The sequence below is a fragment of the Tachysurus vachellii genome, chromosome 6, assembly GCF_030014155.1.
Source record: "Tachysurus vachellii isolate PV-2020 chromosome 6, HZAU_Pvac_v1, whole genome shotgun sequence".
NCBI classification, from domain to species: Eukaryota; Metazoa; Chordata; class Actinopteri; order Siluriformes; family Bagridae; genus Tachysurus; species Tachysurus vachellii.
The window spans coordinates 19,810,505-19,834,206 of record NC_083465.1 but is presented as its reverse complement, the minus strand read 5'-3'; the positions used below and the strand labels follow the sequence as shown (position 1 = coordinate 19,834,206).

The 23,702-nt window shown below is 37.9% G+C and overlaps 1 protein-coding gene across 3 annotated transcripts in view; it reads right to left on the bottom strand.

Moving 5' to 3' along the window:
* Positions 1–4,963: 4,963 nt before the first annotated feature.
* Positions 4,964–23,702, bottom strand: part of LOC132847463 (adhesion G protein-coupled receptor A1) — a 188,082-nt gene continuing 169,343 nt past the window's right edge. For all 3 annotated transcript variants that reach the window (XM_060872760.1, XM_060872761.1, XM_060872762.1), the window contains 3 exons: positions 17,022–17,170; positions 9,690–9,785; positions 4,964–9,438 (listed from right to left, as the gene is read on the bottom strand). In XM_060872760.1, the coding sequence (XP_060728743.1) occupies positions 8,112–9,438; positions 9,690–9,785; positions 17,022–17,170 (1,572 nt within the window). In that variant the 3' untranslated portion in view covers positions 4,964–8,111. The remainder of the gene's footprint in view (positions 9,439–9,689; positions 9,786–17,021; positions 17,171–23,702) is intronic.

The following is a 23,702-nucleotide window of genomic DNA, read 5'->3' as shown; positions in this document are numbered from 1 at the left end:
GAGCGAAGCAATCTCAGGTCACACCTGGATCTGTGACTGTAGACAACAGAATTTAAAGGATCTTTGAATAACACATACTGTAAGCTACATTATATTCACGACATTCTCCCTAACAACCGCAATGTTAACATTTTTAACATTTTAATATTTTTCAATAATGCACTTTGTATTTGTATTTATTATTACCCAAATTCAAGCAAACAATCTATAGAATATTTCCACTTGGTGGCAGCACCACATCAGAACATAAAAAAGACATTGCAGTATCATGGAAACAGAATAAAAAAAAAAAAAAAAAAAAAACAGAAAAAAATAAAATGATAGAGAAATAAACAGACGTTCAAATTTTTGAAGAAATTTACAAACCTGACTATTAACCTATATAACATTCATATTGTTAAAGGGAATTGTGAATTGATTTTTAGAACCTAATCATATCACATCCATGATTAATAACTGAATATAAATATGTTTACATATAATTTAAGCATGACTGGAACAGTAGCTCAACTTAAGGTGGGTATGAGAAATATGACATGTTATGCCTGACCGGTCTATAATCCATGATTAGATGTGATAGATTTTCCAGTACAATAACACCAAAAGACAACTTTCAAGAACACAGAAATCAGGAAAAATGGAAGGTCCTAGAATAAAACTCCTATACTGTACCAGAGAGGTAAATGTGTAGCACTTAAGACTGTTGGAATAATTATTCATATCATAGACATATGCATACAGTCAAATCTGGAATGAACAGCAATGTTCAAGAGCTAAAAATGATTGAAAAAATTATTGTATTTTAACACATTCATCCATTTTCTGGCAAATTTTCAGCTGTTCTTTGATCATTTTAAATCCATTACCTGAATTGTTAACAATTATCTGTAACCATTTTTTATGTTAAAAGCTTTTTGGTTTTCCCATGATGATAGATGTCAAAAGGATTTTCAGATTTTTAGTAAACTCGACAGAAACAGTATTGGTCAAATACATTGCTAGAGTTTTTAGAGTCTCTATGTCTCTATTCTTTTATATATTTGCATTTCTTTCTCTTTGCTGCTGTAACATAGAAATTTCCCCATTGTGCTTAGAGAGCAGAGTTATATCGTTATGTAAAAACTCTTAAATAGTTTATTTTGACTTATTTGCTTGTGACAATACATGTGTCACTATTGAGAAATAAAAGAAAATTGGTTTGGACAGTTAACTGTTGCAGAGAGATTCTTGTAAGAATTGCAGATACACTAAGATGTTGTATAGTAGATAGATCTTAGATTTGAAAAACACTGGAATGTTGATTTAAACTCATTGCATCACTTTAAACACATGCACACTGCATGTGTGTGTGTATGTGTGTGGGTGTGGGCATGTGGGTGTGTGTGTGTGTGTGGGTGTTATTTTATTTATTCAGTTTTGCACAAGTTCTCTGCATGCTGCTTTTCAGCTGTTTAGCAGCTAGTGCTCTAGGGCTTTTTATTGAGGGTATTAGTTATTCTGGAAAGTAATAATATATATTTCCCCATTAATTGCTTGTGCCAGGAGGTTACAAATTAACATAAATTAGTAAGCTATGTATTACTTTCTGTCCACAGTTTCACAAAACAAACTATGGCCTACACACATGGGCACAGTGGACCTCTGAAGCCACATGCACCTCAGCAAACTCAAAGTATCCTGACTTTTTATGCACATCTGTCCTGCATCACTACATTAAATTGTACCTTCACACACACACACACACACACACACACACACACACACACACACACACACACACACACACACACACACACACACACACACACACACACACACACACACAATTTTAACTTCCACTATTCTGTTTGTACATTGCCTGATCTAGTTTGTGTTTTTGACTTCACACTTACCTGGCATTCAGGATTTGTTTACCTGGTTATGTATTAAAATCAGCCTCGACTGAAACTGCATCTGTCTCAGCCTCCTACCTTATGACATATTACTTTTCCGAAGGTGCATCATGGATTGGCTCACGGGCAGCTGATGGGTGAGCTAAACTAGCAGCTCACAGTGGTATTGTGTTTGTGCATTTGTGTAGGTGTGGGTGAGAAAGAGAATGAGAAGGACACAGTGCTGGTAATGTTTAATGACAGTTATGAGTGTTTAGAAGTGCATGTGTTTTTGTAGGACACTAAATTCACTGAATGTGATGTCCTGACACTTTCTTAATAAAATAGTAATAAAATAAAACTTTAGTGGTAGTGCTTTTGAAAATAAAAAAGAATGGTTGCCTTATAAACCACATGACACCGTTCATTATCTTTTAAAAGCCCTTCTAAGTCCTCAGCTTGTCCTCTGTTACATCCTTCTTCTCTCTGTTTCACCTTTGTGTTTAACGTCTTTGTCATCTGCTGAATGTGCATGAATGAACTGATAATCTGTCTGCCTTTATCCTTCACATTTCTTTGCAATGCAGTCAGATCACTGTGTATGGTTTCAGCTCTCATATTCAGCATACTTCATAATGCTCATTGAGCATTCCTCCTGAATGTGTGTGTGTGTGTGTGTGTGTTGGTAGGGGTATGTGCTCATGTTAACGGCATAATTGCAATGTTAATCACAACTAAATCACCATTTGCTCGGTCCTGCTTGAACACCTGGTTGGATTTATGTCCTTTACCCACATGTTGCAGTGTGAAAACATCAGTTTCTGTCAATTACATTCGGCCTTTATACATAATGCAACATCATCTGCTCTGAATGCAAAGCAGTTTTAAGTAACCTGATTGCTTAAGTAAGAGGCTGTGTAAATACTCAATGCCAGATTCAGTTCTCTTTGAATATTATGACCATTTTTTACTGAAACAACTTGTTTGTCCACATTTGAACATGTAAGAGACGGTGTTCTACATCGCCAAATCTAATCGGTCGGCAAACCCGTTCATATAGACCATGTTTCACATTGCCAAATCTACACCGTTCCTAGTCTAAGACCAGTAATGCTTCTTTAGAGGAATGACCACGCTTGTTGGCAAAAGGATAGTCTTCCCATCATAAAAATTACTATTCTGTAAAAGAATCGTTGTGGTAGAAAATGACAGTTTAGTTTATCATGGCAACAACAAAATGGATAAAGAATCATAGACTGAAGGGTTATTTGGGAATCATTCTTTAGGGAACAAAATACTACAGTATAGCATTGTTCTAAAACAGGGGTTCTTAAACCTCAAACATTTTACAGACCCTGTCAATGAAGTTTTTTTTTGTAAATTAATGTTAACTCTTAAAAATGTTATTATTATTATTATTGTTATTATTATTATTATTATTATTATTATTATTATTATTATTATATTCTGGATACTTGATGGGAGTCTGGATGGGAGTCTGGGAGGTTTTTTCTGAATCAATTCTACTTCAGTTTTTATTTATGTCTGCTTTTTAGGTTTAATTATTAACTCAATAATAACTTTGATTAGTAGAATATACACTATTAAATATTTTTTGGCCAAATGACTTGAATGAATGTCATACTTTAATTTAGCATCTAATTCAATTCACCGTTTTTAAACATCGAATTTCACCTTTGGTATTAGGTATACAATTTGGAATTCTGGTCTTTCTGTTAGCTCAGTCCAGACTGGCTGGAAGTCCAAATTTGATTTATTGTATTATATACACTTTACAATCCTATTTGCATATATTGTAATATTTTCTATACAGTATTTCAAACTTAAAATGTGTTATTCCACTTACAGAAATGTTTGCTTCTTTTCAAGGTAGAAATAGAAGATAGAAATATTTCATATTTTTTTTTTTTACAAACATCTCAAATGAGAAATATTACATAAACTTTCCTTTATTCGAGATATTCTTACATGCTGTGATATTTTATTGTTTTTTATTTTTACTATGCCAGAAATCTCGCTTTTTTTGGAACAATGTTGCATAAATACTAGAAAGGTTACCAAACGTTAGTATATACTGATGGTAGATTTGATGTACACCTACCTATCCAACCTAGCTACAGTCATGGACCACTTTATTAGGTACACATACAGCACTTTGTTTTTGTACATTTATTGACAGCAGCCCATATGTTGGAGCTACACGATTTGTTAAGCGGATATTATTTGAGTGGTGGTCCTCTCTTCATACAGTACATCAGCTCTTTTCCTTTTCTTTGTGTTTCAGCATTTTCAGTATCAACTTGCATATTCTGAGTAGTCAGACTGTTTAGCCGGTTTAATTAAGTATGAGCTAATGACACAGCTCACTGCTTCAGAAACAGTGGAAATGACTGTACTAATTTATTTAGTATGAAATGGGTATTTGGTTCATGGCAGGTGTTGGATCTACGATCTTTAAATAAAATCTATTCTGTATTTATTGCTATAACTATTTCTTAAACCTCATAGATTGACTAAAGGCATCTTCGTCATCAATGCTGTCAAAAGACCTAGAGAGTGGAACCCACAATGCAGTATGACACAAAGCCACACACTCATGCACATATCTTTGCCACAAAAGCAAATCTGCCACATAAATTCATTGGTGAAAAAATACATTTATTGAAGTCCATGGGAAAAGTAAAAAAAAAAAAAGGTGATTGAGGTTGTTTGCTGTGCTCACAGCATTTCTGGCATAATCTGCAACGCACTCATAGTCCCAAGTACACACATGCTTGTGCATATATGTACCACCACAAGCAGTAATGCGCTCCAGAATGGTTCAGATAGTTAAACACAGACTCGCATAGACAGCAAGCCAGCCAGTCTCTGAAGAGCAAAGCTCACCACAGCAATGGGGATTTGAGTAAGCACACATCTTAATGCAGATTTCCTCTTTTCCACTTGGATACACTGATGGCAAAACAACATACATGCCATTAAACTGCTACTCATGTAGTAATGATTACAAATGTTAGAAGTCTGAAATGAATGGGAGGAAGGTTACTAAAGATGGTCACGGCTATAACGTCTTGTTTATTGTGTTTTATTTGAGAGCTGAGAAAATACAAAGGTGCAGTAGAACAAACAGAAGACAAAAGATTTGGCATCCGGATTTCCTCAGGATGGGCAAAACTATTTTCTCTTTTTGATACCAATGGATTGTGAACAACTTGCTTTGCACATCCATACATTACACCAAGTTGGCTACTTGTTGAACCATTTTTCTGTTAAAAGATGAAAGGAAGTAGTCACTTATAAAATATAGTCTGAGCAAGAGGACATTTTTTGTTATAATAATATGCAAAGATGTGAAATATCGATTGAAGTAACTTAGACTGAACATGTCCTTGAACTTGATTGAGTCTAAAAGCCCAGTGTCTGCAAGAAGAGAAGATAGACTTCTGTTAGATAAACTAAGCAATTTTTGCCTTTGAACCATCGGGGTAAATTGAGAAATTTGTCTCGGATTGTCTTTTGTTTTGGATTTTCCATATTAAAAAGGCAGAAATAAGTTAAACAAGTATTCAAACTTGTGCGAACTTCTATTTAACAGAGTGAAAAACAGGGAGGACTAGATTCACAAACACACTATTGTCACTCATCATTCAAACAAAAGCAACCTTCTCTCTCATTGTATTTGCATGTTCACAAACCATTTGTGACAGAGATGCATTTAAACAACCCTAATCAATAACATACCAAAACTCAGATGCTGAGCAATAGGCAAATATAGATCATAAAATACAAGGCATACCTCAGTTACTGAAATGTTACTATTTTCACACTTACTTATATTTAAATAGGTCCAGATTTTCACTCACTGGTGATAAGCATACAGGAGGAGAAATGGCTGAGGTGAAGCTTTGCTAGGGGTCACCCAGGTCAAATATCATATGTTTTAAGACTGGAAAAAATAAGCTTCATACCAGTAATCAAGTGATATTACTGATATTGATATTACTGATTTTGATATTAAGACTTTACTTCCATGTGAAATGTTGAGTGTGTGAGCACAATAAGCACCACTGGAGCATTGCCACATACCACAGGGCAGTCGAGAACGGCAGAAAATAGGTTATATTTTCAAAAACTGGGTTGGAAGATAATCGGTGTTCTTTAATCAAAACTTTAATTAATAGCTTGCTGTATATACACTCGCTGACTAATCTATTATAATAGGAACACCTGTATACATGCTTATTCATACATTATGTCCGATCAGTGAATCATGTGGCAGCACAGTACATAAACTCATGCAGATACAGGTCAAAAGCTTCGGCTAATGATCAAAGCAAACATCAGGGTGAGGGGAAAATATGCTCACAGTGATGTGACTGTGACCACAGCATGGTTGTGACTGTAGCTTGAATTCCCAAAACTTATTTAGTCTCTAGACTTTATACAGTGGAAGTGTTAGGTCAGCAGTTAAGATGTTGGACTACTGCTCCAAAGGGCATGTGTTCAAATCCCAATCAGCCGCCACTGCTGGGCCCTTGGGCACGGCCTTTAACCTGCAACTGCTCAGAAATCTAAATAAAAGAGTCTGCCAAATGCCATAAATGCTCACAGAATGGTTTAAAGAAACAAATAAACAAACAAAAAAAAACAATATTCAGTGGGTGGATGTTCTACAAAGACTCCATTTTGATGAGATAGCTCATAGGAGAATGGCCAGATTGGTGACATGACTAGAAAGCTGCAGTAACTCTGTAAACCACTCTGTACCTCTGTGATGAGAAGAAAAACATCCCAGAACACACAACACAATGAACCTAGGTGGATCCACAATAGCAGAAGTCCACATCAACTTCTACTTCAGTCAGCCAAAAAGAAGAAGCCGAGGCTGCAGATTTGAAAAAGACCCGATTCTGAGAGGCTAAAGACAACTATTTGAGTTACTGCAGCCTTCCTGTCTGTTTGAGTCAGTCTGGCCATTGTCCTTTGAAATCGCTCATCAACAGAACATTTCTACCTGCAGAACTACTGTCAAATTCAGTGTAAACTGACATGCCAGTTCTACATGAAAAGCCCAGGAAATTAGCAGTTTTCAAAATACTTAAATTAGTTTGACACAACCAACCAACCCATAGTCAAAGTCACTGAGATTCTTGTTTGATGTTAACTTTAACTCCTCCTGCTTTGTATCCACATGAATTTATCACTTTATCAATTTAACACTGCCATATGACTGATAACGGATCTGAATAACTGCATAATGTGTCTATAGGTGTTCCTAATAAAATGATGGCGATTGTACATAAGTGAATTTTTGTTTTATTTCTCAGCAGTGGTTAGTTTGGTTGCTCCAACTGATCGTTGGATCATGGATATGTAATTGTGTTAGCTGATATTCTAGCACCAGAGAGTAACACGACAGGTTTGTTGTACAAACACCTCAACGGATCGGAACTTCACCATGGAAATTGAATAATCAATACAGATTTGCAGTAAAACAGACAGTCTCTTTTTTTGTTAGTTTGCACAATATAGAGGCCGAAAATAACTGAGAAAGAACTAGGTCTATTTTTTGTCTGTTTTGTATTGTACTAAGTTTCAGCAGTTGTTCACAGTATACAGTAAGCATGATTGTTAAAGTGACATGAAAACACAGATGAGTTAAAATTGCTGGTGATGTATTCATGTTGTATTTGGACACTTGGCTCTTATTCTACGTGCTTGTCACTTCACTTGTGTTGCACAGTTTGGGCACTGTCAATAACATTTTATTTAATAACTTAGATCTCATTAGATTATAATCTGGTATCTTATGAAAGAAATCTTTTCACAAAACACTAAATTGATTGCATTTGCAGAAGGACATACACAAAGTACATTCAAGTGCACTCGCACATACGTAAAACCCAGTCACACAAAGTCACACTCGGAGAATGTTTGTTATCCTGTAGTGATAAAATTAGTTTTGTGGTAAAAGTTAAAATCCGGAATATAGAGCATGACCCCAATCTGGCAGCAAGTGTCTAACAATGTTTCCTTTTGTCAGGTCTGTGTATCCATTCTGGATTGATGCTTCGTCGAATAAACAATAAATGAAAACAAAGCTGAAATGAAGGATTGTGATAATATTAAACCAAAACAGATATGAAACTTTATAATGTCTGCTTTGTTTTTAAATTGTAGAGAAGGTGGTTAACTCAGAATGCACGTCGAGCCCTTGAACTACACAGTAGTTTCATTTTTCCAGGGTCCAGTGCGTATATTCCCTGTGCTGTCAGATGGGTACAGGTGCCCCTCGTGTCCACTTCCTTTGAGAAGCCCGTTCTGGTTGGGTACACACTGTGGGAAGGACTGTCTGCGAGGGTGTATTTCAACATGGCCGTGACACGGCACTGCAAGCTCATCCTCTGCCATCTTCCCACAGCTGCAAAGGAGGGTTTCCGGCTCCCTGCTCTCAGTGTGGCACAAGGGCGAAGGCAGGATCTCTGCCTTGGTACAGCATGAGTGCCGATGGCAAAGTGCAGCATGGCACATTGGAGTGTCATGGTGAGAGCATGCATGGTGCCACTCCTGGTGCTCATCTTGGGCCAGGTGGCAGATGTGACCCTGGCGTTGGCAGGTGCTCTGCGGGCTGTCGGTGGTTGAGCTGTGTCCGCTGCCTGCATCTGCACTGGCCGGAAGATGGAAAGCCAGCTCTCTCTCTCCAACTGGTGATGCCCGCTGCCTTCCTTTAGTCCTGCCTGGTTTTAGGCAGCTGTGCAAGTGAATGGGTCGCTCTTCTAGCAGCTTCTCTGTGTGGAGAGCTGAGCAACAAGGGGTCACTGGGCTTACAGGGGTTAGGCAGGTTACATGGTTCTGTGCTTGCAGGTTGCTGAGCTTACACAGGCCATGTGAGTGTGTGTGACTGAGGACAGATTTGCCTGTGCAGGGCGAGTCCAGGTGGCAGTGATCATGCCCGTGCCCATGCCTGTGTACATCCCCATTAACATTGACCTTAGGGCGCCCATGGGCATGCCCATGCCCTTGGCAGGTATTAGCTTGGTGACCAGGGCAACAGGTGCACCAGCAATGCCAGACATCATCACGCTTAGCGCAGTGGTGAATCAGCACAAAAAGACCCAGAGTGACTGAGAACGCTCCATACAGACAACTGAATATCATGTCCAGGAAATGAGCCTGAGACACAGCCAGAGCCCCAAATGTCCATGTAGCTAAGAACAAAAACAGTGTGAATGCAGCACTCCTTAGCTGAGCCTTGAATGAGTGCTCATTGGCGAGTAAAGATGGGTTGATCAAGCCCGGGCAGCCGGCATGGCAGCGGGTCCCATCACCTCCTGGCATTTCAGGTTCACCTTGGTGGTGACAGTGGGGAACATCAGCAGCAGACAGTCTCTGCTGCTCCTCAGACAGCACCTTTAGCTCGTATTTCCTCTCTGGGTGTTTACGCAGCTGGATGAAGGTGCACAGGAAGTAGACACATGTCACCAAAACGATGAATGCCACAGGTCCATAGAAAGCCCCGAGACTAGGCTCCCATGCCATCCAGCAGCTGCAATACAAAAGTAGTACAATTACCTGCTATGTTTATACCACATATAGCACAAAACAAACCGCAGAGCACTCAGTAATTGCATTTTTTTTTTTAGGTAGAGTGAAGAGAAAAGCAGCAACTCGAGCTATTTATAGAGCAAAGAATACATAGCACTGCCTGCAACAGAGACATTTCTAAGGCAAAATTTCTAACGTGTTATGTGTACTGCACTGTTTTGAGTATTACCCACAAAGAAATTGTTTACTTACTATGGAGTTTGCTCTCCGCTGCCATAATTTTCTAGGTTGATAGCAGCTGTGATGCCACAGATAATGAAGGGAATTCCACCGCCGATTAAATAAAACCTGCAGAGCCACAAATACAGAGTCATGTGTCACAGGATGAGATGATATTCTGCAGGTAGACCTATCAGGAGGCAATAAAGCGATAGATGAAACAAACAGCAGTGTGGTAATGAAAGGGAATGAACACAGTGGATATACAATGTACAGCTCCTTGTATGTGATCAATAAAAAGTGAAAAATACAGATCATTACAACTGAATTCAAATTCTATTCATGTTGTTTAGGTGATGAATATGAATGAACTTTTTAAATCACACCATCATTAAATATCCTAAATAATTTCCCCAAGCATTTTTCCGTGTAGAAGCCCATTCACACTTTGCCAGCTCATCCTTGACTCCGCCACTCTGCTCTAAAGCTTGTGAAATTCAATTAAGGTGAGTACTTGAGGGGTTCTCATTAACAATCCTGACATTCTTGACATGACAAAGCTTCTTCAGAGGCTTTTACCTGATCATAACCACTCATCACTCATATAGTTTTATAGTGTGTGTGTGTGTGTGTGTGTGTGTGTGTGTGTATGTGTGTGTGTGTGCTTACATGAAAAAAAAGATTTGTGAAGTTCTTCCCCTGGTCCTCAATTTTACAATTATTTATTTCCAGTCATATTTTACTGTATTTAAAAGGAATAAATGAAACATACACGTGGAAATATTTCAGATACCCATTATCATATACCCAAGAAATGCACACACATTTGCACATTTGTAAATTCATGCTATTGCTTTTTATGATAGCCTATTCTGTAACCATCGGCCTTTTATTTGTAGACTCAACAACTTTACAGTGAGACATTGAGATCATCACTATTCATCATGCATCATAGAAACAGATTTTTCAACCTAAAGATCGATCAATCAACTGATATTATGAGACAGCCATATCTGTAATCAGTTACAGTGCACACACAACAGAGAGAGTAAGAGTTATGAGAGAGAGTGTGCGCTTCAGACTAAACTCTGTCTAACACACATCTGCGTAGCAGTGTTCCACAGTGACACTCTTTGTATCTGTAATTGTTCAGTGTACCAAAATCGGTCTCTGCATTTGTACTTGTATTTATGTCCAAGGTTGGCATTGCTGAAACCATGAATTTATTTATTTAGTTAATTTTATTTATTTATTTATTTATTTATTTATTTCGGATAAGCGGTAGAAAATGAGAGTGAGTGAGAGTGAGTGCGTGAGTGAGTATTTATTTATTTATTTATTAAATTGTTTTTACTAAATATGAAAAACCCCACTATGCTCCAGGTCACACACTGAGACAAAACATATGGGTTTCTATGGTTCTTAAGTGATTTGTCTCGATTTATGTATTGCTGATAAAATTCTTACCACAGCTAGTTACATAAAGACAGTGCAGCTGAGGACATTGGAATAGGGGGCTCTTATGAGGCTGATATTGTGGCCTGGCCAATAAGGGTTTCCATTTAAGACTGTGTTTGAATGGTTTCTGAGTGGCGTTTGTGTGTGTGTGTGTGTGTGTGTGTGTGTGTGTGTGTGTGTGTGTGTGTGTGTGTAGGAGTGCAATAGAGGTGAAGGAAATTGATTTGTCTCCAGCTGCTGGGCCTCAGCGGCTAGGTCTTGTGACAGCTCGCATTAAAGTCAATCACAGAGGATCAGCCCAGTGCCACAGTCAAGACATTATCTGCTTTTAGATGCGACCCTGTACACACACTCCCACCCAGCCAGCCAGCCAGCCAACCCACACACACACACACACACACGCGTGTATTGCTGAAACTGTGAGGTTACATATACACTGCTGTTAGAAGCGAATTGGACAGAAGAACTGGTCTTGTTAAAAGCCATTAGTGTGAACAATAAACTTGTGAGAAATAAACTTAAAAAAATGGAACTATCAAAAAAAATGATTGGTCATAAGTAACATAAATAACTTTACTGGGGCCTGGAGCCCAAACATTTATTGACATCTTCCACAAAGGCCAGTTGGTGTGCTGGTTGATTGAAGACTGAATCACATGCTTAAAGCAGGAAAATGTGAAAAATGGGATTCACTCTGTATTATAAAAGCAGGAGGTTATTATAAATAAAGAGATCTGGATCTTATTTGTCTTATGACTTTAGATGGGTGAATAGAAATTTAATTAGGGTTGTAAAATGAATGTTATATCTAGATAACCAGACACCTCAAACTAACTCACATTGTAGCACAAGATGATTTTGGTAATCCGAATATTGTTCTAGCTAACAGACTAGCCAGCTTCACGCTGAAGGTGAAGTTTCCAATAACATCTGTCTGTGTTATCAAGTACCAGTATACCCAGTGGCTCACAGGACCATGGAAACAAGATTAATATGCTAGGTAAATGGTTCAAAGGTTAAGGCTGTGGGTTTCTGTTCAGATGGTTGGGGTTCAAGCCCCAGCATTGCCAAGCTGCCACAGTTTGGCCCTTGGACAACGCTCTTAACCTTCGCTGCTCAAGGGGTAGAGCAGATATCTCTATTTAAATGCAGATACAGAACTGGACCACACTGGTAAAATCATCCTTCCCTGGGTTGCTGTAGGGCTAGGAAGAAGTAGCAGGTATCATTTTAATGATATTATGTAAATGCAATTCTCCTGACCATAATACAAATAGACCTAGTATAATAGATGGGACAGTGCTGCTGGAATTGATAAATAACTCAGGGGCACTGAGTTGAAAATAATCCACCATTCAAACATATCAAGAGAACAGTAGTCCTGGGGAAATAAATGTATATTTGATAAATTGATGATATATTTAAATCTCTAAGTGGGCACCTATAAAGTGGACTAACAAGATATGTGATTCCAAAAATAATAAAGAAATCCCAGCAAAGCTGTTATGCCTGATATTATACCAGTGCAGCATTATGTCGTTGATAATCTTTCAGTACATTTGAAGGGACCACTTACTTAGAGGTCACAGGGAGCCTAAAACCTATTTCAGGGGACCTGGGGCTCAAGATGGGGGACACCCTGGATGGGGCACAAACACCACCACAGGGTATGCAATTACACACACGCGCACACACACACACACACACACACACACACACACACACACACACACACACTATAGACATTTTAGAGATGCCAATCAGCCTGCAATGCATGCCTTTGTACTAGTGGAGGAAGAGTACCCAGAGGAAACCCCTGAAGTATCGTGGGAGAACATGCAAAAACCATACATGCGGGCTGGAACTGAAACACCAAACACTGGAAGCATTAAGGATTTAAGTACCTTTAACCCTAACTTTTACTTATGAACTATGTGGTTATAAACTATCATGTGGTATGATTTATCCTCCCAGATGTTCAAGGAAGCTGAGAGTTCAAGTTAAAACAGATTATCAGTGATACAGATATTAGTGATCTAATTTTGTTTATTCTAAAGGTTTTTAATTGTGCCATAGAAGTCAAAATTGGGGCTGGAGGTTGGTTTTTCCACAGAACCAGTCTAGGAAGTGTCTACTTCCTGTGCACCAGTCCACAGAAAAATGTCCATTCAAATGCAAAACTGAATAATTTCCTTTAGACTGGTGCAGAACTAGACACAATGGTCCATCAACCAGCACAAGCACACATGAGACTTGCACATTTGAACAGCAGATATGTTAATCCATCTGCACTGCTCTTCTCTTTTTCTACCCATGCCGAGACACCCAGACATTGTACCAGCTCCGATCGTCTTCCGTGCGATGAAGTTTTTGGACCTCCACTGAGATGAGGCCGACTCTGTGAGAATCCTGAGACATCTACAGATCTACCAGCTGCAGTTGGACTCTGTGATACTAAGAGGAGATCTGAACTCCATGTGATCCCTACACCAATACAACACTTGTCTGACTGTATATTTGTAATCACACCATCTAGTGTCACCCACATGAGGATGGGTTCCCCTTTGAGTCTGGTTCCTCTAAAGGTTTCTTCCTTTACCAATCTAAGGGAGTTTTTCCTTGCCACTGCTGGCACCTCAGACTGAGTCACCTCAGACTTGCTCATTGGGGATAAATACATATACATACATACATACATACATACATAAACACTGTGAACTATATATATTTTGAATTTTTATTATATTAATTCTTTATACTACTCCTTATGTTTATCTTCTGTTCTATGTTTATGTTCTGTAAAGCTGCTTTGAGACAATGTCCATTGTAAAAAGCGCTATACAAATAAACTTGAATTGAATTGAATTGAACATGATACCACCAAATGATTATAATTCAATTATAAGTAGAATTAGGTGCAATCCCGATTAGCTGAAAGGAAAAGCCTGCTCTCAGTCTCTGCCTTTGTGAATAACATCACCTAGCCTTGCTCTAGAACGACATTCTAGAGTGATCTTTGCATGCCAGTCCAGATTGCAGAGCTGGGTTGAGTCCGTGTCTGAAAACAGAAATGTCTGACTGTTCAATGAGACTACTGCAATAAGGGTTTGAAGTGTTTTGTGAGGTTAGAGCTGTTTGTCAATTTGCAAAGCCCACTTCCCATCAGCAAAGATACACAGTAGGATACTCTATCAGACTCATTTGGTAAAGCTGTAGTTTGGCTGCCTGAACAGAGGTTAAATCTGCAGGATCCTGATAAAAGGGCTCTTCACACCAGGGTGGAAATCTGAAGGATTTATATTTAAGAAATCAGTATACAAGTCAATGCTTATTGACCAAAACAGGTTTGAAGTCAAACGAGGGCAATGTGGTAATCAGTATCAAACACCAAAGAAACAAAGCAAAAGTCGAAACAGAAGATATCAAGCACAAACCAAACATATGGTTCAGCCTGTAACTCTAATGCCCCTTTTCCACCGAGGCAGTTCGAGTGCTGGTTCAGAGCCAGAGCCTAATTTAGAATCAGTTCTTTCTTTTTCGACAGCCAAAACACCGGGTCTGAACCAGGAAAAGTGGTTCTTAAGTAGCACCAAAACGCCGCTGGTCTAGACTTAAGAACCGCTTGTGTCAGGGGCTGTGGGCGGGGCTACTGTTAGCGCATTTGATAATGTACCTTAAGTATACTAATGTTTAATACACTTTTACTTTACCGCGATATGATACATTATCAGCACACATGATAGTACGTAGCTACATGCTAAGGCTAACTTTTTACTGTGTTAATGATAAAATAACGTTATGTACTTTCTCGATTACAACCTCCGTTTATACAGATTACATGGAGCTGCACGTACACGTTGGATTCGCCGCATTTGGGTGTTAATGTAGGTTCACAAAGCCATGAGCATTAACAGTAAAGCAACATCCGCCATTGTTGATGTGTTTGTGTTTGCCGCTGCTGCGCTAAAGTTGGTGGGACACGTGACACGTATACAGTGACGTCAGACTCGGCTCTGTGTGATGGCTCTCTAGCCGGTTCTTAGAAGGTTCGCCAGTGGAACCAACTTTGAACCAGCACCAGCACTAGCTCTGAACCAGCACCTGGTTCTTTTTGATGGAAAAGGGGCATAAAAGAAACAGGATTTTACATAGAACAAACCCGTCCCTACAGTAAATACATGAGACAATCCTGAAACTAGGAACAGGTTGATAACTAATTAGCATGAGCAAAAAAAAAACATAAAACTGGAACTTTGACCAACTGTGGAACTGTGGAAAACTCTAATAGTTAGTTAGTTAATTCAAGTCAAATCAAACTAGAATAATTCCTATATGTTAAATAAACTATGCCATTAAGCCGATAGTGCCAACAGTTTGCCCAAATTAAGGCAATGATTATGTTAGCGATCCTGATTATTTGAAGCTGAAGGGGACCCTAGGGAGCAAGAACTGCCCAGAAAAAAAAAAAATCCCTGGCATTTTCCTAAATTCATAAATTTGTCATTTACTGTGAACAAATATTTTTTTTCATTTTAGATCTATAAAATCACTGTTTTCAAACTTTCTTAATGTAAACAAATCCTAATACATTTTGTATATTCCTAATACTAATGTATATGTGTTTTTTTCCTAGGCACTGAACATGCACACACACACACACACACACACATGCTTTTTATCTCTGGGGGAACATACTGTAGACAAACATGTCAAATTGCCAGCTGCAGATGCTGACATGAAGTAAGTCAGTCAATACTGTATATGTTTTTGCTGAACATGTGGAAGCAGAGATTGCTTTTTCAATAATTACCAATACCTAGACAGAGACTGAAATGTGATTGGTATTCAGTTTAATAGATTGCAACACCTTTGTGAAAGTCAAAGAGTAAAGCACAAAATTCTGCAATAATCTCCATATTCCTAATATCCTTAGCATGATCTCGAAATGCCTCCAGAAACTGAGGTAAATGTAAAATTTCACTTCTCACATCCAAGCGCTTTCATCTGCAGGATTTTCTATTAACCTCCATCTGTTTACTTTTAAAAATCCTAGATCCTTGTAGACGAGGGCACAAATTCGAAACTGACAAAAGTGGAGAAACAGGTGATTGTATGACATACATGATAATGATGTTGCCACATTAAACAAAAGACATTGACTATTTTTGACCATGAATCTTTCAGAAGTCAAACAAAGTGAGAATTAGGTCTTAGAACGACCCTTCCTTCACACTCACGTATCAATTCAAAATGTCATCCGAACACAAACAGCTGGACTGTACACCACACACACTCACACACAAACTCATTGGCAGTGTTGTGTGATCCACTACACCGAACTGACTACAGTACAACACCAGGCTGCTAATACTGCACTATTCCATTGCACTATTCCTGTATCATCCTGATGTAATGGCACAAAATCTGTTATATTTGTACTGTATACTGATTATTTATAATAAACATATTAATGCATTTAATATAGCATGATGGGAAAATGCATACTTCTATTTGTTCTAACCTACTAGTTCTGCACATTTTCTCCATGGGTGGCCAGAAGAATCTATCCCCATGCAGGCCCAACATAAATTCCTTGTAGCATATTAGCATAACATCAATAGCGGGTCAATGTGAAGGTTAAAAACAACATCCCTGGTACAAAACATTAAAGAGACAAACACCTCTGTTGCTTTTCAATGCAGCTGAACCAGCTTGATTCAGAATGAATTTCAATCAAAATCCAATTGTGTTTTTTTAATCTTCGAAGCCGAGCTCCAGTCACTGAACATGCACCAATATCAGTCTGAACATAATCACATAAACCTGCACAAAAGAGTTGAACACAGAGAATAATAAAGAGAGACAGACACTCGATGAATGTGCATTATGTGTGCAAGTGTGTCTAACCTCAGCATGGGCGACCTGGGGGGGTGAGGAGGCATGTCTCCGTCCTGAGGCTTGGGGGGTTTCTTGATAACCTGTTTGTAGATGTTCCGAGCTGTGAAGCCCAGCCATAGCATGGTGGACAGAGACGAGTAATGAAGTATTACTCCAACCTAAGAGACAACACACACAGAATCAGACATATGGTTAATTTCTGCTCGACACTACTAAAAAACCCCGTTCCAACATCCTTAAAAAATAACCATCCAAATAAACCATGATAATCTGCAATATCTACACATCCCTATAAATACGAGTAGATTTTTTCATGCTACTCACACTATTATATGTCACAGAGTGGATACACAGATAAATGAGTGCTTTTATTCCATATTAACATAAATAGAGCTGATCACATTAGTTTATTCATGAACTGTGATATGAGGGAGGCAAAAAAGGAGACTTCAGATTTAATATGTTTAATGAATCAATTGACCAAAGCCATTTTAAAACATTTATACACACGTCACTAAATACTGCAGCTCACCCAGAAGCTGCCAAGATCAGATCTCTTAAACATCAACATCATATTTTTTTATTCATTAGGCAGACATATTTATATATAAAGTGATATATAAGTGAGGCAGAGTCTAATCCTGGATAAAGGCTAAGAACTTTGCTCTAGCATCAATCTGGTAGTTGTAAGAGTTGAACTCATAACAATTTTGTCTTTTAGACGGAATTGTAATCACTGAAGCACAATCTAATTAATCTACCTTAATCTACTGGCCACAGTCATTTGTGAATTCCATTAGAACAGCGGTGTCCAATCTTATCCGGAAAGGCCAGTGTGGGTGCAGGTTTTCATTCCAACCAAGCAGAAGCCACACCAGAGTCTACTAAAAGCCAAGAACAACTGATTAAACAGGTGGAATCAGGTGTGGCTTCTGCTTGGTTGGAATGAAAACCTGCACCCACACTGGCCCTTTGTGGATAAGATTGGACACCGCTGCATTAGAACAATTAGTAAATACTATCAGCATGGCCCCAAGATACTATTTCAGTCATGACAACTCTCTGAATGAATTTATGAGTTTTAATCGATGGGAATTAAATGTAGGTAGGTTTGTTAGAGGGTAAGTCAGGATAATAAAGGGTTATGTAGATAGAGAGGCACAGTGAATAGGCTGTGGTGCGGGTGTCTTGGACGTCAATCAGCACGAGGTTAGAATTTCATACTGTAGCTTAACTATTCATTTTGGAGAATGTGCCTTCCCAATAAATTTGTTTAACTGGCTATAGTTTGAAACAAAAAGCTCAGCTTCCTGTCAATTCAGGGTCAATGTGAGATCCATGTTATTTAAGCCTACACTGCTAATTCTTTGATACGTCTGGCATTGCTAATGCATTCAGATCCCTGATGAAACCAAACATGAAGTAAAGTAACTAAAATTGATTTCAATTATCCAGAAAAAACAAACTGTTACTTGCTATGAAGAACTGCTTTGCCTTTGCTAACATACAAAACCCAGTCATGAGGCCATATCAATAAAAGAAAAAAGTTTGTTACCTTTATTACTGCTATGCAGAATTACTATTTTATGCTCAAACATATGTGACAACTGACAATCACACCTATATGTGTTTTTTCCCCAATCTTTGCCACAAAGTTAAAACACAATTGTATTGTACGTCTTTGTATGCTGTGGCATTACAATTTCCCTACACTTATAATAAAAAGGCTCAAACTTGTTCCAGCATGACAGTGACAGTGTGCACAAAATGAAGGCCATGACGGCATGGTTGCCAAGGCTGGAGTAGAAGAATTTCAGTCGCCTCTCCTCAACCCCACTGAACCACATTGGAATGAACTGGAATACTGATTGCACCCAACATCAGCGCCTGGTCTTACTAATGCTTTCGTGAACAAATGAGCACAAATCCCCACAGCCACACCCCAAATCTAGTGGAAAGCCTTCCCAGATGAGTGGATGTTATGTTAACAGCAAAAGGAGACTACATCTAAAATAGCATGTTCAAAATCACATATTTTATGGTCATGTGTCCCTTAATCCATAGCCATCTAACTGGTTTAAAACCACCTCCCTTCATTTTCTATCCACTGTATTATGTGTCCCATTTTCAACATTTCCACCCAAATGGCCTTATTACAAAAGGTTACCGTTAATGTTATTAAGTTTAATCAACTAATCTTTTTAGCACCTTAATAAGAAGCCATTAAAGCTGAAGCTAACTCTGGGAGCTCCACAGCCATAAAAAATAGTCCAAGAAAGGAAAAATAGCTGGGCAAATTCAGGCTCTAATTGAAATCCCTTTCTAAGGAAGAGAGAGAGAGAGAGAGAGAGAGAGAGAGAGAGAGAGAGAGAGAGAGAGAAAGAGAGATTGATTCGTAAAAAGCATCTTAGGCCTCCACAGAAATAGTGCTAAACATGCCTGTGGGGCAGAACTGGAACTCTGCCCTTACACATTCAAATACAAAGCAGATCAATAAAACTCTGGCAGCATCTCAATCAGGCCAGCCTCAATTTTATAAAATATGCACCAAGGTGCAGATTTAAAGTTCAGCCCCATGATCCATGACTATTATTGTGTATGAGTTCAAATGTTTAACAAAAGCATATATAGGTCATAAACCTGAACCAATAACAGAAAATATTCAAGGTCAGTCCCATTCAAAAGGGATTCAAATGGGGTCTGTCTGTAAGATGCTGATTTTGAGAAGATTTCATGCTGAGTTGCTGATGTATGTGTAAAGTTCAAGTGTTTCAAGTGTGTGTGTATATGTGTGTGTGTGTGTGTGTGTGTGTGTGTGTCTGCCTGTGTAAGGACAAAGAGTCAATAGGGATGTTGAACATGCATTTTTTTAATATTGCAAACTTGTGTTGGTATGAAGAAGTAAAGCCGGGGCTGGTTTCTTTCCATCTTTGACTGTAGATTCATGCAGCCTACCAATGACCATCATGTCAGATGTTCAGACAAATGCCTCCTAGGACTACTCTTCATTTTGGTTTGATATTTTTCAGCCCTCTTGGCTATCAGATCTGTGACACTTCATCAGCAGTGAATATGGAGGCACGTGTGAAATACAGTCATGGGTGTAATGAATGTGAATGTGTATGAGGTGGTTTATCATCTTTTTTCCCCCAAATACATTTAGAGGTGAACTACAAAAGCTCTCAATGTTTAATCCAAGTACAAATTACACAGAGAGCAAGACTATAATATTAGACCCTTATCCAGAATTCTTTACCTTGATCTCATTTATACAACCAAGTAGTTGAGGGTTAAGCACCTTGCTCAAGGGCCCAGCGGTGGTAGCTTGGTGTCCTGGGATTTCTCACAACCTACCAATCACTAATCAGCTTATGCAACTCGACTAATATTACATGCGTGCACTGAGAAATGATTGAAACAATGTGTACAGTGTGTACAGAACCAAACACTATCCTGATAAGCTACACCACACTAAAATATCCAGGTTTAACCAGTCTGTGTTTGCTATTGTAGAACATGTATGGTATAATATTTGATGGAAATATTTCATAAAAATATGACAGAACAACAGACTGAACAACAGAGCAGGATGTGAAGAAACAGTATGTAAATAAAATATTTATATGTCTTATAACACTTTATAATAACAGTTTAGAGATTATAACTAATACATTAACAATTCATGTTTATGAACTATTTGTTAATATATTACTAATATGCAGGGTCAGTTTGATTCAGTGGGGTCTTTCAATGAAAAAAATCTATACTTTAGTATGTACAGAAGTAAAAAAACACAGAATGGTATGAAGGGCTAGGTGTCCCACATTTAAGCTAAATATGGACTAATATCTTCTAGTATGTTCCAGTGACGCGTGTCGTGCATCATCAGCAGTCGCAATACAGCGCCAGACACGTATGTTATGAACAGGAACAAATAGATTATTTACTCTGCCACTATTTTCCCCTAAATTGTGTTTGGAGGAAAAGCTAGAAGTTGATAGATTGAGCACGAATCGTCTAACCAAAGTACAAATAAGATGACAGGACAGACAAATTAACCGTAATGTCTTTGGTTTGGTCAATTCTATTTTGTATTCTATTTCTGAGTTAAAATTTCTATTCTATTTCTATTCGGTGTACTGTTCAGAAGTTTGAAATACAAAAACTATTAACGATTAAAATCTTTAATGCACCTCCTAGTCTACTCTGTGTGTGTGTGTGTGTGTGTGTGTGTGTGTATGAGAGAGAGATAATTTGTCCCAGTGCTATTTATCTTTACAATATTTTAAAAAATACCTTTTTCTAATTATTATGGACCAAGTACCTTATTGTCATTCTACCTTTTCTTCTTCATCTTTCTCTTCTTTTGAATAAACCAAGAATGTCTGGTCTAAGGAACCAAAAGGGCTGTCAATGCTCTAATGCCACCATTGTGCCAAATTTAGGCCTAATTTGAATGTATTTTATAGTCCTATCTTTTGACCTCTGTGCTTCTTAGAATTTGTCCAGTTTTTTTAAATATATATGATATATTTTATATAATCATCACCAAATTTCACTTCATCTTCAGAGAAAGCCTCAGAAAATAATTTTGTTACTCCAAACGGTCTGCCGATAATGGCCCAACATATCTCACAACAAAGCTGCCTAACAGGACATGGGGCTGTATCTCAGTGAGGAACGTACTTACTGATATAAACGTGGTATATTCAGGGAAATGATTTCGGATTATGCAACAAATTTAATACTATTGCCACCTACTAGTCAAACAACATGGTAAATATGTTTCCATCTAACTGCCATGTTTGGTATTCTTACTCAATTTTGTTCAATCTTCACTAAATTTGGCTCACATCATGTTGAAACCTGTCTAAACAAAAGCTATCAGAGGATCTTTGATAGTCAGAACTGTTCTCCAGATATAAATTTGGTGCACAAAGTAGAAAAAACAATCGCAAACTGGTAAGGAAAAACACACAACAGACAATGCCACAGGTCACAGTAGTTGCCACCTTGCCACCCTGCTGCCCATTTGTTCATCTAGACCTTTCCTCCTTCAGTCAGAGAATTCCACTACGGTCTGTGGTCCAAACACGTATATCATGAGCGAAACTAAAAATCAGTCCTGATTGTTTTTTTAACCAAAGTTTACAGCTCTGCTATCCTGTGATTTCTTGGAAAACTTGGGAAACTGTAGAGTGTTTGCAATGATGATGATGATGATCATGAGGATTATTATTATTATTATTATTATTATTATTATTATTATTATTATTATTATTATTGTTATTATTATTATCAATGAGACCCTGTGGTATAATGTATTGGTCAAACCTAATACCTAATCCAGCTATTGACAGGTTTTAGCCCTCTCATCTAATAGCTCCACCAGCTGCCGTTTTCATCTGAAAGCATTTAAGTAAGTTGGTGGGTCAGAAATAACAGAAATCTGTCAGTGTAGCAGTTTTTAAAAAACAGGTGGGCTGAAAATCTAATTGTAAACACTAACTATTTTATAATAGGATTTATGAGACCAGGCAAATGTTATTGCATCATAAAATACATGAGCTTATTTTTAGCCTGTATAAAAATAAAGGCCATACAACACTGGTTTTCAAGGGCTAGTGGAAAGCAGTAGTCATCTGCAGGTTGACTGCAGGGCACTGGTCAGTCGATTTTTTAGTAATTTTAGTAAACTGCAAGCATCCATATACACTCAACAACATTTTTTTTTAAATCCAGTGTTAATATATATGATGATTGACTAGATATTAACTGTTAGATATTTATTTGGTGGTGTACTACTATGTTGGGGAGATGCCAAAAAAAAATTAATTAATTCTGGGCACTTTCATTACAGTTGTGAATTTAGGTTACCTCTGCAGATACTGTCAATGAAGGAACTCTGTTCAGGACACCATTGCTGAGCAATGAGAGGTGGCAAAAAACATATACATATATATTTCATATATTTTCATGTAAAAGAAAATTATCACCATATGACCAAGCATCATACTGCTTGATATCTTTAGTGTTGTTGAAAAAGGGTAATATACAGCACTTTCACACGGCCTGTGTTTAAATGCCCAGCAGTCACTTTTCACAAAAACCACAGGAAGATCTAAAGCTGCTATTGAGGCTTCATTCCATCCGAGACAACTTCCTGGACAAGCCAAAGAAGCCCTTCACCAACAGTGAGCTTTTAAAAGAAGCAAAGTCTCAATGCTAACACATTATTCACAGACAATTTTAAAACAAAGAAGACAAAAATGGTGCCAGTGTGTCTATGTATCTGTAAATGAGAATTAAAACTTCTTAACTGTATTAACATGTTTCTGTTCCTATTGCTGCCTGTTGATATATGAACTTTATTACTGTTACTGTGACTATACTGTTAGTAAAGTAAAATGGCATTACATTTTTTGTTTATTTCGTCAGCATATAATTAGGGAGATGTTGCTTGAAATGCTAACTTCCAAAATGATTGGTGATGTTTCCAATTTTTACATTCATTGATTCTTTTCTTTTCTTTCATGTCAATCAGTTAGAATGAAATGTTGCAGAAAACTGGTCTAAAAAAGTAGCAAAAGTTTGGATCTAAAATTTTGTAAGATCCAAAGTTATCAGTAGGTGCTAAATTTGTGTGTGGGCTAAATCGGGAGTGTAGAATGAAACGTTTCAGTGAGCGAG